Source organism: Choloepus didactylus, chromosome 3 (assembly GCF_015220235.1).
Source record: "Choloepus didactylus isolate mChoDid1 chromosome 3, mChoDid1.pri, whole genome shotgun sequence".
Lineage (NCBI taxonomy): Eukaryota > Metazoa > Chordata > Mammalia > Pilosa > Megalonychidae > Choloepus > Choloepus didactylus.
The window spans coordinates 26,190,588-26,205,190 of record NC_051309.1 but is presented as its reverse complement, the minus strand read 5'-3'; the positions used below and the strand labels follow the sequence as shown (position 1 = coordinate 26,205,190).

Here is a 14,603-nt window from a genome sequence, read left to right as displayed (position 1 = left end):
ATTACAAAGCTACAGTAAAGAAAACAATGTGGTACAGGCACAAGAACAGACATATAGACCAGTGGAATAGAACTGAAGATTCCAAAATAAATCCACAAATCTATGGTCAATTGATTTTGACAAGGGTATCGAGTCCACTCAATGGGGAAAGAAGAGTCTCTTCAAAAAATGTTGCTGGGAAAACTTGATAACCACATGCAAGAGGATGAAAGTTGACCCCTACCTCACACCATATATAAGAATTAACCCAAAATATATCAAAAGCCTTAATATAAGAGCTAATTTTTAGGTGAAAACATAGGAAAATATCTTTAGAAACTTGTATTATGCAATGGCGCTTTAGACTGTACACCAAAAACACGAGCAACAAAAGAAAAAATAAATGAATGGGACTTCAACAAAATTAAAAACTTTTGTGTAGCAAATGACTTAATCATGAAAGTAAAAAGAAACCTATAGAAGAGGAGGACATATTTAGAATCCACATAACTGATAAGGGTTTAACATCCAGAATACATTTTAAAAGTCCTATAACTCAACAACAAAAAGACAAGCAGCCTAAGTTTAAAAATGGGCAAAGGACACAAACAGACATTTCTTCAAAGAAGATATACAAATAGCCAATGAGCACATGAAAAGAAGCTCAACATAATTTGTCATCAGGGAAACGCAAATCAAAACCACAATGATATACCACCTCACACCCACTAGAAAGGCTAATTTTTTTAAAAACGGAAAATAACAAAAGATGTTATAGATGCAGAAAAATAGGAACCCTTGTACATTGCTTGCTGGTGGGAATGTAAAATGGCGCAGCCATTGTGGAAAACAGTTTGGAAGTTCCTCAGAAAGTTAAGTATAGAATTACCAGATAACTCGGCAACCCACATCCAGGTATACATGCAAAAGTGAAAGCAGGAACTCAAACAGATATTTGCATACCAATGTTATAGCAGAATTATTCACAATACGCAAAAGGTGAAAGCAACCCAAGTGTCCATCCACAAATGAATGGATGAACAAAATATGGAATATACACATAATGAAATATTATTCAGCTTAAAAAGGAATGAAGTTTTTTTTGTTTCATTTTGTTTTTTTCTCATTAAACTTTGTTTTAATGGGTCTCAAAATTCTGTGACAGATTTTCAGTCATTGTTTCCATTTAAAAAGTACTGATTTTAAAAACTAATAACTTAAAACTGCCACACAAAAACAAATGGTCCACAAAACATTCCTTTCCTTCTGAAAGTTTTACGATGCATTGTTATCATTAACCAGTCTTTTATTATTAAACTTAAATGGCCAATTGAGACAAACAGTTCTGAGACCGTTCTTCCACCACTGATTAAGACTGGGGTGGCAGGTGTTATAGGTAATATTCATTTAGCCTCCTGAGCTTTCTGGGCAGACTTGGTGACCTTGCCAGCTCCAGCAGCCTTCTTGTCCACTGCCTTGATGACGCCCACAGCAACTGTCTATCTCATATCCCAAACAGCAAAGCAAACCAGAGGAGGATAATCAGACAAGCTCTCAACAAACATAAGCTTGCCAGGAACCATATCAACGATGGCAGCATCACCAGATTTCAGAAATTTGGGGCCATCTTCCAGCTTCTTACCAGAATGATGATCAATTTTCTCCTTCAGCTCAGCAAACTTGCAAGCAATGTGAGCTGTGTGACAATCCAGCACAGGTGCATAGCCAGCACTGATTTGGCCTGGATCGTTCAGGATAATCACCCGAGTGAAGCCAGCTACTTCCATTGGTGGATCATTTTTGCTGTCACCAGCCACACTACCATGATGAACATCTTTTACAGACACGTTCTTGCCATTGAAGCCCACACTGTCCCCAAGAAGAGCTTCATCTCAAAGCTTCACGGTGCATCTCAACAGACTTTACTTCAGTTTTAACACTGACTGGAGCAAAGGTGACCACCATGCCCAGTTTGAGAACACCAGTCTCCACTCCACCCACAGGGACAGTACCAATACCACCAATTTTGTAGGCATCCTGAAGAGGCAGACGCAAGGGTTTGTCAGTTGGACAAGTGGGTGGCAGGATGCAATCCAGAGCTTTAACCAGTGTGGTTCCACTGGCACTGCCATCCTTATGGGTGACTTTCCATCCCCTGAACCAAGGCATGTTAGCACTTGGCACCAGCATGTTATCACCATTCCAACCAGAAATTGGCACAAATGCTACTGTGTCAGGGTTGTAGCTAATTTTCTTAATGTAGGTGCTGACTTCCTTAACGATTTCCTCATATCTCTTCTGGCTGTAGGGTGGCACAGCACAGTGGAATCCATTTTGTTTACACCAACAATTAGCTGTTTCACACCTAGTGTGTAAGCCAGAGGGGCACACTCATGGGTCTGCCCATTCTTGGAGATACCAGCTTCAAATTCACCAACACCAGCAGCAACAATCAAGACAGCATAGTCAGCCTGAGATGTGCCTGCAATCATGTTTTTAATAAAGTCTCTGTGTCCTGGGGCATCAATGATGGTCACATAGTACTTGCTGGTCTCAAATTTCCACAGGGAGATATCAATGGTGATACTATGCTCGCATTCAGCTTTCAGTTTGTCCAAGACCCAGGCATACTTGAAGGACCCCTTTCCCATCTCAGTAGCCTCCTTCTCAAATTTTTCGATGGTTCTTTTGTTGATTCCCCCACATTTGTAGATCAGGTGGCCAGTGGTGGTGAATTTGCTCAAATCTACATGTCCAATAACGACAATGTTGATATGAGTCTTTTCCTTTCCCATTTTGGCTTAAGAATCAGCGATGGTTTTCATGACACCTGTGTTCTGGCGGCAAACCCATTGCAAAAAAGCAGGAATGAAGTTTTGATGCATGCTATAATATGCATGAACCTTAAAGACATTATGTTTAGTGAGATAACGCAAACACAAAAGGAGACATATTTTATTATTTCATTTATATGAAATAACCTGAATACACAAATTCATAGTGACAGAAAGTAGATCACAGGTTACCAGGGATGGGAAGAAGGGGTAATGTGTTGTCAATGCTTACTTGGTATAGAATTTATGTTGGGATGATGGAAAAGTTTTGGTAATAGATGGTGGTGATGGTAGCACAACACTGTGAATGTAATTATTGCCACCGAATAAAATGCTTGAAAGTGGATAAAATGGATATATTACCAAAACTTAAAAAAAAAAAAGGTAAATCAGGACACTAACAATGAACAATCTGAAAATAACATTGTGAAAACAATTTGATTTATAATAGCATAAAAAAGAATAAAATACTTAGGAATAAATTCAATAAAAGAAGTGTAAAACTTGTACACTGAAAACTATAAAACAACATTTAAAAGAAATTCAGGAAGACCTAAGTAAATGGAAAGACATCCCATGTCAATGGGTTAGAAGACTTAATACTATTAATGATGACAATTGTCAACAAAATGATCTACAAATTCAAGCAGTCCCTATGAAAATCCCAGGTAGCTGATCCTACAATTCATATGGAAATGCAGGAAATCAAGGAAGCAAAAACAATTGTGAAAAGGAAGAACAAAGTTGGAGGACTCACAATTCCCAATTTCAAAACTAACTAAAAAGCCAAGAGTAATCAAGACCATAATGAGAAGACATACAGATCTACGAAACACAATTGAGAGTTCAGAAATAAACCCATATATTTATAACTGATTTCCAACTAGGCTGCCAAGGCAACTCAACGGGTGAAAAAATAGTCATTTCAACAAATAGTGCCAAGGCAACTGGGTATCTACATGCAAACGGATGAAGGTTGGTCCTACCTCACATCATATACAAAAATTACCTAAAAATGGGTCAAAGACCTAAATATAAGAGCTAAAATTATAAAACTCTTAAAAGAAAATATGGGTGTATGTATTCATGGCACTGGGTTAGGTAATGGTTTCATAAATATTACACCAAAAACAAGCAACTGAAGAACTAACAGATAAACCTGATTTCATCAAAATTAAAAAAAACTGAACATTGAAGGACACTACCAAGAAAGTGAAAAGATGACTCACAGAATGGGAGACAATATTTGCAAATCATATATCAGGTAAGTATCTAATATCCACAATATATTAAGAACACTTAAACTCAACAGTAAAAAGATAAATAATGAATTTTAAATTGGGCAAAGGATTTAAATATATATTTCTACAAAAAGATATACAAATGGCAAAAAAACACATGAAAGTATGCTCAACATCATTAGCCATCAGGGAAATGCCAGTCAGAACCACAATGAGATACTTTTTCAAAAAGACAGACAATAACAATTGTTGGCAAAGAAGTGGGGAAATTGGAACTTGCCTACACTGCTATGGGAACACTTGGGCAGTTTTTTTAAAAGTTAAACATAAGAGTTACTATGTAACCCAGATTTCTACTCCTAGGTTTTTACACAAGAGTATCAAAAACATATGGTCATATCTTTTAAACTATTTCCTTTTCACTATATGTCTTATCTTATTTGAAAAAAAATATATAAGGGTTTCCAACAAACCATCTGTTAGAGTTAACTGCATTTATTTTACTGTTTTCTGCCATTTTTGTTCCCAACTCAAGCTGCTCCACTTGTGATTTCTCTGAGAATATTAGTTGTGTATCATCTTTGCATTGCTCAGTAAGCATTTTGATAAATTTAAGAAACAAACAAACATATGGTCACTTACACTGAAAAAAATCAGGAGTTTAAGAGTATCTCCTGTTGTGCTCTGTCCCTTCTTTGCTTTTGGACACACAGTTCACGCTGCTGTGTCACCCAGGGCAAACGGTTAAAAGTGAAAGTGTGATTAAACTGAGCTTGGAAATTTGATAAGCACAACTCAAAACGAAGAGGATTGTCTGGTGATCACAATATCCATCAACATCATGACCAAAATGTGCATAAGTTGGCATAAATGTGTCAGGAGACTTGGGGTTTTTGTTCCTTTCCTGTTAATGTTTTGTTCTTTTGAAACATGAATGTTTGCTTGATTATAGGTTGGGGTTGACTGGGATGGTTTTTACGCCATAAAGAACTGTTGTTGAAGGAAAACAAACAAACATATGGTCAAAAAAACTTGTACATGCATACACATAGCAGCATTATTCGTAATAATCAAAAAGAGGAAACAATCCAAATGTCCATCAAATGATGAATAAAAAAATGAGATAGTATATAAAAGACAATGGAATATTATTCATCCATAAAATGAAATGAAGTTTTTGTTTGTTTGTTTTTCATAGTGTACATTAGGTGTATTTTTTCCCATATACCATCCTATTATGAACACCTTGTATTAGTGTCATACATTTGTTACAATTCATGAAAAAACATTTGAATATACTATTAAGCATCCATAACAGGGTTCACTGTGTTATACAGTCCCATGTTTTATCTTCTAACTTTCGATCTTTACATGAACCAAAACTTCCCCTTTCAACCACATTCACATACATAATTCAGCACTGTTAATTATACTCACAATAATGTGTTGCATTCACCACCATCCTTTTCCAAACCTTTACAATCAACCTACAAAGAAAGACTATACAAATTAAGCATCAGCTCCCCATTCTCTACCCCAATCTATCCCCTGGTAACCTATTTTCTAGATTCTAACTCTATGAGTTTGCTTATAATAATCAGTTCATATCACTGAGATCATATAATATGTGTCCATTTGTGCCTGGCTTATTTTACTCAGCATAATGTCCTCAAGGTTTATCCAGGTTGTTGCATACATCAAGACTTCATTCCTGCTTACAGCTGAGTAATAGTCCATCTTACAAAAATAAACCACATTTTGTCTATCCATTCATCTGTTGATGGGCACTTGGGTTGCTAAATTTTTTGGCAATTGTGAATAATGCTACTATGAACATCAGTGTGCAAATATCGTTCAAGTCTCTGCTTTCAATTCTGGGTATATACCTTGTAGCAGGATTGCCAGGTGTGCCAATTTGGATGTATTATGTCCCCCAAAATGCCATGTTCTTTGATGCAGTCTTGTGGGAGCAGATGTATTAGTGTTGATTAGGTTGGAATCCTTTGATTGAGTGTTTCCATGGAGATGTGACCCACCCAACTGTGGGTAATACCTTTGATTTATTTCCATGGAGTGTGGCCCCACCCATTCAGCGTGTATCTTGATTTAATCACTGGAGTCCTATAAAAGAGCTCACAAACACAAGGAGCTGCTGCAGCCAAGAGAGTCATTTTGAAGATGGCAATTGAAAGCAGACTTTTGCTGACACTTTGCTCCAGAGAAGCTAAGAGAGGACAAAACTCCCCAAGAGCAACATTTTGAAGAACACACAGGATCTAAGACAGGAGCTGGAACACAACCTGAAATCAGCAGATGCCAGCCACATGCCTTCCCAGCTAACAGAGGTTTTCCGGAAGCCAGTGGCCTTCCTTCAGATGATGCCTTAATTTAGACATTTTCATGGCCTTCAGATTGTGAGTTTGTAACCAAATAAACCCCCTTTATAAAAGCCAATTCATTTCTGGTATTTTTGCATAAGAGCAGCATTAGCAAACTGGAACACCAGGTCATAAGGTAATTCTATATTTAGCTTTCTGAGGAACTGCCAATGGTCTTCCACAGTGGCTGCACCAGTTTATATTGCCACCAGCAATGAATGAATGTTCCTATTTCTCCACATCCTCTCTAACACTTGTAACTTTTTTTTTAATAATAGCTATTCTAGTGGATATAAAATGATAACTCATTGTGAGTTTGATTTGCATTTCCCTAATAGCTAGTGATGTTGAGCATCTTTTCATGAGCTTTTTAGCCATTTGTATACCCTCTTTGGAGTAATGTCTATTCAAGTCTTTCGCCTATCTTTGTTTTCTCTACTTGTTTTTTTTCACTGTATTTCAATTGTCTAGTCTTCTAGCTCACTGATTCTTTCTACTGCCTGTTCAAATCTACTACTATATGTCTCTAGTGTATTTTAATCTCTACTATTGTGCCTTTCATCCCCATAATTTCTGCTGTGTTTCTTTTTTATTTATTTAATTTTAAATGCAATTTTATTGAGATATATTCACACACCATAGAAACCATCTGAAGTATACAATCACTGGCTCACAGTATCATTACATAGTTGTGAATACATCCCCATGATCAAATTTAGAACATTTTCATTACACCAGAAATGAAATAAAAATAAAAAAGAAAACCTTAATCCTCCCATACTCCTTATTCACCCACCACATACCCCGCCATTATTGACCTATAGTATTGGTATGGTAGCACCAAACTGTGCATACAGTTTTCTGGAAGCAGAAAAGCTTCACAGAAAATGAAAGGGGGTTGGGTTGGGGTTAAACTGAACTGCTGTAAGATAGGACAGGACCTAGAACTGAAAAGTGTAAGGAAAGTGGGACATGAAGTGAGGAGCAAATTTAAACAAATCATAGGAGCTGGGGAGAAAATTCTGCACAAAAACAAGCAGAACAGATCAGGATTCCTGTGGAAGGAACAGAGGAAAGGGAGCTCTCTCCTGGAGGTGAAACAATTGCACAAAAAGTACAATCATAAAAATTGCACCACATATCCAAGGTACTAATCTGATGAAGAAGAGCTGACAAAATCTGAAGAGTTAAACACAGACTGTTTTAAAGGTCTAGAATAAGTTGGACCAGACTTCCTAGACTTCTAAAAATGTGAGTCAGTAAATCTTCTTTTACATGTATGGATTTCTGGGACTCTAGTGAAAAATTCCTGACTAACATGAGTGTCTTATTCTAAATATCTGAATAACCTGGAAACCAGTGACATTAATGACTCATCCAAAAATCTGTGTGGAGCAAGGTAGGGGGATAGAAGGAGAAAGGGATAGACGGAAAGATAGCAAAAGAGAAATGGACTATGTAAAAGGTCATATAAAAGTTCAAAAGCAAAGATATTCCTAGAGGATAACATTTTTTAGAGCCACACTGTCTGGGTTTGAATTTTAGTTAAGCCACTTATAAACTGTGACTTTGGTTAAGTTATTTAACCTCTTTGTGTCTTAGTTTTCTCATTTGAAAAATGACAATAATAGTAACACCTGTCTTTTAGGGTTATTGTGAGGACCGGGTGAGTTAAATGCTTAAACCAGGGCTTGATATGCAGTAAACATTCAATAAATATCAGGTATTATTATTATTATCATTATAAGAGGAAAAGTAAAAATTTCTACCTTTAAGTAATGAATTTATAATAATTTAACAATAATACTTTAGGAAAGGAATGTGGTATGAAAAAAGAATCTGATATATCCATACAATGTATTATTCTGCTATAAAAAGAAATTAAGTACTGTTAAACAAGACAAACATGGATGAACCTTGAAAACATTATGAAAGAAGCCAGAGACTGTATGATTCCAATTACAGGAAATGTCTAGAACAGGCAAATCCATAGAAAGTACACTAGAGAATGGGAGGAATAGTGAATTGGGACTAACTGCTAACAGGTACGGGGTTTTTTTATGAGGTAACAGAAATATTTTAGAATTTGATAATGGTGATGGTTACACATAGTGAATATACTAAAAACCATTCTAAATTGCATACTTTAAAAGGGTGAATTTTATGATATATAAACTATATCTCAACTATAAAAAGGAAAATAAATTGAAATTTAAGAAGTGAATATTATCACTTATAGAATTCCATTTTGCCAAAGATCACTCATGCCACCCAGATGTAAGTATACTGTGCTAGTCCTATTAACAAGGGACAAGTGGTTGGTTACAGAAAGCGTGGGTTATTTCCAAGAAATATGGCTGCTTATATTAAACAATCTAAAGGTGACTTAGAAATCCAATAGAAAATAAATTATAAAAACTGTATTTTTTAAATGTGATTTTTTTACACTTTAAAAACACATCTGCCTTGTTTGTAGGGAGAAAACATATTTCATTTCACAGATTCTCCCCAACAAATATTGGAATATTGGCAAATGGATGCTATCAGATCTAAAAAAAAGAAAGAAGCATACACCTGATTCCTTCAATACATGCAAGAAACATGAAAGATACTAAGAATACAATGTATTAGACCCTGCCAAAGAATTATTGGAATTCAAATAATTAAGGAAATAAATAGGAAGAGTACTTTAAATTACAGACTAAATCATAGAGACTGTGGATGGACATATTTGCCATCCTGTATTATAAATCAAAGGTCTCTTAAACTTCCACCAGGGAGCATATGGGAACTCTGTATTTTATGCATGATTTTTCTGTAAACCTACAAATTCTTTAATTAAAAAAAAAAAAAAATCCACCAGAGGAGAGCTTCAAGGTATGTTCTCAGTCTGTCTCAGCTCTGTTTATCCCAACACACTTACTGCCACTGAATTCTAACCGTCCCCCACAAAGCTTATGTGTTTCCTAATCCTCTTCCTTGGGACCTATCTACTCCCTAGTTAGCTCTTCTTTCACTTCAGGTTCTATCCAGTGAAAGACAATTGCACATCATCTGGTAAAGTACATTAGAATGCATGTCTTATCACATGTCAAAGATCTGATGATGAAATAAAATCCTGAAAACCTGATTAATTAAGAGGAAGCTCAGAGTCATTTTAGAAAATAAGTATATGAGAAGAAATTTCACTCAATAGGAATTTACCTCTAATCTATAAGTCAAGGACAACCAGACACATTCATAGAAAAAATCTGGGAAGCACACCAAGAAAAAGAGAAATCTACTACCTCCCTGCTGGAAACATGGACAATCACGAGTTTATACGATAGTCAGTTAAAAAGTTTTTTCAAAAGCAAGTACTATCTCTAAATGCTAATTAAAGGGGTATAAAAGATTATAAAGAACTAAGAGAAAAACATTTAAAAGAAATAGGAGATAATAAACGAGAAAAAGTATTATAGTTTGTAAACCTACCGAAAATCAATATCCAATAAAAGGCTTTTAAAGTTAGACTTCTTGTCACCTGATGCGTTCAATCTGATCAGCTCATGCAACCTAAAGCAATTAGTGAAAGCAAACTTAATAAGAAACTTCAAATATCATAGACAATAAACAACCAAAAAACACACCCATTGATGTTCTTCTGATGTTTCCGATATTTTAATAAAACACTGAAGAGAATTTGGCATGTAAGACCAAGTTTTCTCTTTTGCAAATATTTTAAAAGGAGGGCAGAACTTAACTGAAACAGAGAACTGTCAAGTTATAAATAAGCTCCTATCATATACCAGAAATGTATAAAGCTTTCATCAAATGGAATATGGATTGCAAACTCCTTAAGTACCACGCTTTATACCTCCTTTGTATTCTCAATGCTTAATGCTGTATCTTACACATAGTCAATGACATCTTGATAAAATTTTCATACAGTTTAAATAATGGTGACAGGAGAATTTAAAAAAAGAAAAGGATCATACAACATACCTTGGAGTTCCAACACATAGTACTCTTCTGAATCCCAGGGTAGAAAGCAGGTCTACCAAGAATTGACAACTCCTATCAGCAAACAAATACTGGGCATTTGTCTTCTTATTTTCCAGAGGATAGAGGAGTTGACTGGGCCTTTTTAACTGCGTGATAGAAACATCACCCACCACTGGATGCTCCTGATGCTTCCCCCAATTGTCTGGTAAAAGCAACTGCTGACATCTTTGACAAAACTTTCTTTGAGATAAGGGCAACTCAATAAACTTCAAGTACCTTCAAGACACAATAAAGCACAAAGTAATACATTTTAAGTTTGTTGTTTTAAAGGCAATACATCTTGCTATTTTTTTTATTCAAAAAGTATTATTGAGAGAGGTGGGGGAAGATGGCAGCATAGGGAGGTGTGGAATTTAGTTTCTCCTCTGGAACAACTAGCATACAGCCAGGAACAACTAGTAAATAGTCTGGAACAACTGTTGGGGGCTATCTGTGACCCGACACACATTGTACACCAGTCTGGAACAGGTAGAATGGCTGAGATCTCAGCATAAGAACTATAAGTAAAGCTCCCCAAACTGTGGATCTGGTGCCCCTCCACCACCAGCATATCAGGCTGAGCTGAAACACTTCCTTTTAGGGGAAAGAAGCAATCTACTAGGAGGAAAGGAAGGTAGCTCACCCAAGCTCCATCTGCGGTTTTAGTTAACGAATTTGGACTACCAAATACGAGCTATGAGCACAGATAAACCCAGAGCAAGTGGGAAAAGAACTCAAACGTTTCTCCCAGCAGAGAGGAGATGGGGCTAACAGAAAAAAAATACATAAATAAATAAAAACAGAGGCTTTTGGAGTCCGCTGAGCTCAGAATACTGAAAAAGGGCTGTATGCCAAGGAAAGGGGCACACAGAACTGGGCACCAACTCTGGTTCTTGACTGGTAACTGGGGGGCTAGGAACTGGCTTTGAAAAGGGGATTTCTTTCTTTTTTCCTTTTTTTTTCTGTCATTCTAAGTAACTCATAAGAGAAAGCCTTAGGCATTTTCAATTGTCAGCACTGACCCATGCAAGAATGGAGTTAAGATAGTTAGAGAAACAAAGGAAGAAGTCAAATGTAGAAGATAAACCCCTAAAGGGCTTATCTTCTCTAAGAAAAGAGGGAGGCAGGGCCCAGCTCAAGTGGCTGCCCTCTAGAACTCAGACCCTATGGCATGGGATTAAAAAAAAACAAAAACAGAAACAGCTTAAGTTTGGCTTCTGACATTCTCAGCTCCTGGCTGGGAAAGGGTCTACTGAGGATTAAAGGCAACACACCTCTTTACACCGGTGGGTAGCTGCGGGCTGACAAGCACCAGTGCTGGGAAGAACAGCATCTAGAGGCCTCAGAGGCAAGTCTGACAACTTGCTAGGTCCATTCCCTGTCTGGTCTGGGAAAATCTGATTAGAGTAATCAAGGAAACCAGATGTACAGACAAAAAATTACAATTCACACTACAAAAAACAAAGATATGGCCCAGTCAAAGGAACAAACTTAAACTTCAAATGAGACATAGGAGTTGAAACAACTAATTAAAGATCTTCAAACAAATATGCTAAATCAGTTCAAAAAATCAAGTCAGCAAGTTGAGGGAAGATATAGCAAAATACATGAAGGAAGCCCCAAGCAAAGCTGCTTGCTTGCTCCCTAACAGCTCAGCTGGAGCCGGAAGGCTGGTCTGACTACTCCCTCCCTGGTGCTCCCTTGAGCTGGGACCTGCTCTCACTGTTATTCCCAGAACCTTTTCCAAGGGACAAGGATAATCCAGGCACTTCTCTCTGAGAAGGCTGGTTCTTGGAATGCCGAAACTGGTGCAGCCTATGGCACAGCCACTGCTATACATTTTTTGGTTGTTTTTAAGAAACCCAATGAAAAGGGTTGTCATTCTGAGCTCAGGGTGGTTGCCTGTTCTTCACCAGAAGGCGAGCCACACCCTCTGCAACCACTTCTGCCCTCTTTGGCCACCTCTGCCCTCCAAGCCAAAGCATAGCCTGGCTTTTGTCTTCCCATCTAGTTTTCCTCTTTTACTCTCCTTTTTGTGCTTAATTTATTAAAATAGTTGCTATATAATTTATTTTCATAAACTATTTTAAAAATACTAAACGGTTAAAATAGAATTGCAGGCCAATCTTAAATTGGGTGGGAGGGTCTGAGGGTGGGATGGGAAAAGGGAAAGATGTTTTGATATAAACAAAACAAATGCATTTTGGGTGTGTTTTGGTATTTTTCTGGGGATAGAGGTGGTGGGTGTTGGGATGTCCCTGTAAATTAGTTTCAGAATGGGGTGTCCGTATATATTGTATTAATAGGCATGTCTGACTCTCATAAAGGGACATTAGTAGCTGTTGCATGTCCTGTTTGGAAACCCCACATACAATTCCCAGTTTTTTTCTAAGTGTCAGTGAGGGAGACATTTGATTCTTGTATTTGTATCTCCTTTTTATGATTGCTATACCAACCCATGTCTTATTGGGGAGGGGTGAAAAGAGATTTGAAATAAAAATGTTTAGAAATTTAAAAAAGAGAGAGATGAAAGATATAAAGAAGACATTGGGTGAACATCAGGAAGAACTTGAAAGTTTGAAAAAACAATTGGTAGATCTTCAGGGAATGAAAGGTACAATAGAAGAGATAAACACAATGGAGACATACAACAGCAGATTTGAAGAGGGAGAATGGATCCAGGAACAAGAGGAAAGGACAGCCAAAATCCTACACAAAAAAGAACAGATAGGGAAAAGAATGGGAAAATATAAGTAGGGATTCAGGGAACTGAATGACTACATGAGGCACATGTGTGACAATCTGAATGTATTATGTCTCCCCAAATAACATTATCCTTGATGTAATCTTGTGTGGGCAGATGTATCAGTTTTGATTAGATTGTGGTTCTTTGAGTGTTTCCATGGAGATGTGCCCCACCCAACTATGGGTGATGACTAATTGGATAATTTCCATGGAGGTGTGGCCCTACCCATTCAGGATGGGCCTTGATCACTGGAGCCATATAAATGAGCTGACAAACAGAAGGAACTCAGTGCAGCTGAGAGTGACATTTTGAAGAGGAGCTACAGCCAAGAGGGACACTTTGAAGGACGCCCAGGAGCTGAGAGAGGAGCTGCAGATGAGAGTCAGTTTGAAGACAGCCATTGAAAGCAGACACTTGCTCCAGAGAAGCTAAGAGAGGACAAATGCCCCAAGAGCAACTGAGAGACATTTTTGAGGAACTACAGCCTAGAGAGGGGCATTCTGGGAGAAAGCCATTTTGAAGCCAGAACTTTGGAGCAAACACCAGCCACGTGCCTTCCCAGCTAACAGAGGTTTTCCGGATACCATTGGCCATCCTCCCGAGAAGGTACCCGATAGCTAATGTGTTACCCTGGACACTTTATGGCCTTAAGACTGTAACTGTGTAACTAAATAACCCCCCTTTATAAAAGCTGATCCATTTCTTGTGTTTTCAATTCTGGAAGCATTAGCAAACTAGAACAACATGAATATATGTGTCATGGGTGTCCCAGAAGAAGGGAAAAGGGGCAGAAACAATAATGGAGGAAATAATCATTGACTATTTCCCATCTCTTATGAAAGACATAAAATTACGGACCCAAGAAGTGTAGTGTATCCCTAACAGAATAGATCTGAATAGACCTACGTCAAGATACTTAATAATCAGATTATCAGATGTCAAAGACAGAGAGAGAATTCTGAAAGCAGCAAGAGAAAAGTGACCCATCACATACAAAGGAAGTTCGATAAGACTATGTGCAGATTTCTCAGTAGAAACCATGGAAGCAAGGCAGCAGCATGATATATTTAAGATACTGAAAGAGAAAAACTGCCAACCAAGAATTCTATATCCAGCAAAACTATCCTTCAAAAATGAGGGAGAGTTTAAAATATTTTCAGACAGACACTGAGAGGGTGAACAAGAGACCTACTCTACAAGAAACAGTAAAGGGAGCAATATAAGCAGATAGGAAAAGACAGGAGAGAGAGTTCTGGAGAAGAGAGTAGAAATGAAGACTATCAGTGAGAGTAAAAAGAGAAAGAGGGAAAATAAAATAAAATATGACATATAAATTCCAAAAGTCAAAATGGTAGACAGTAGATATAACGTTGAGTGAAATTAGCCAGAAACAAAAGGACAG

At 37.3% G+C, this 14,603-nt stretch overlaps 1 protein-coding gene and 1 pseudogene across 4 annotated transcripts in view; both read right to left on the bottom strand.

Moving 5' to 3' along the window:
* The window catches only part of ZCCHC4 (zinc finger CCHC-type containing 4), an 83,249-nt gene that overhangs the window by 29,848 nt on the left and 38,798 nt on the right, over nucleotides 1-14,603 (bottom strand). For 2 of the 4 annotated variants that reach the window (XM_037829519.1, XM_037829522.1), the window contains 2 exons: nucleotides 10,417-10,692; nucleotides 9,907-9,987 (listed from right to left, as the gene is read on the bottom strand). The exons of 1 other annotated variant lie outside the window; for it this stretch is intronic. In XM_037829519.1, coding sequence (XP_037685447.1) covers nucleotides 9,907-9,987; nucleotides 10,417-10,692 — 357 coding nt within the window. Of the gene's footprint in view, nucleotides 1-9,906; nucleotides 9,988-10,416; nucleotides 10,693-11,729; nucleotides 11,937-14,603 lie in introns of those variants that run through there. One more of the 4 variants, XM_037829520.1, reaches the window with a different exon arrangement.
* On the bottom strand, nucleotides 1,336-2,828 carry LOC119529280 (annotated as a pseudogene).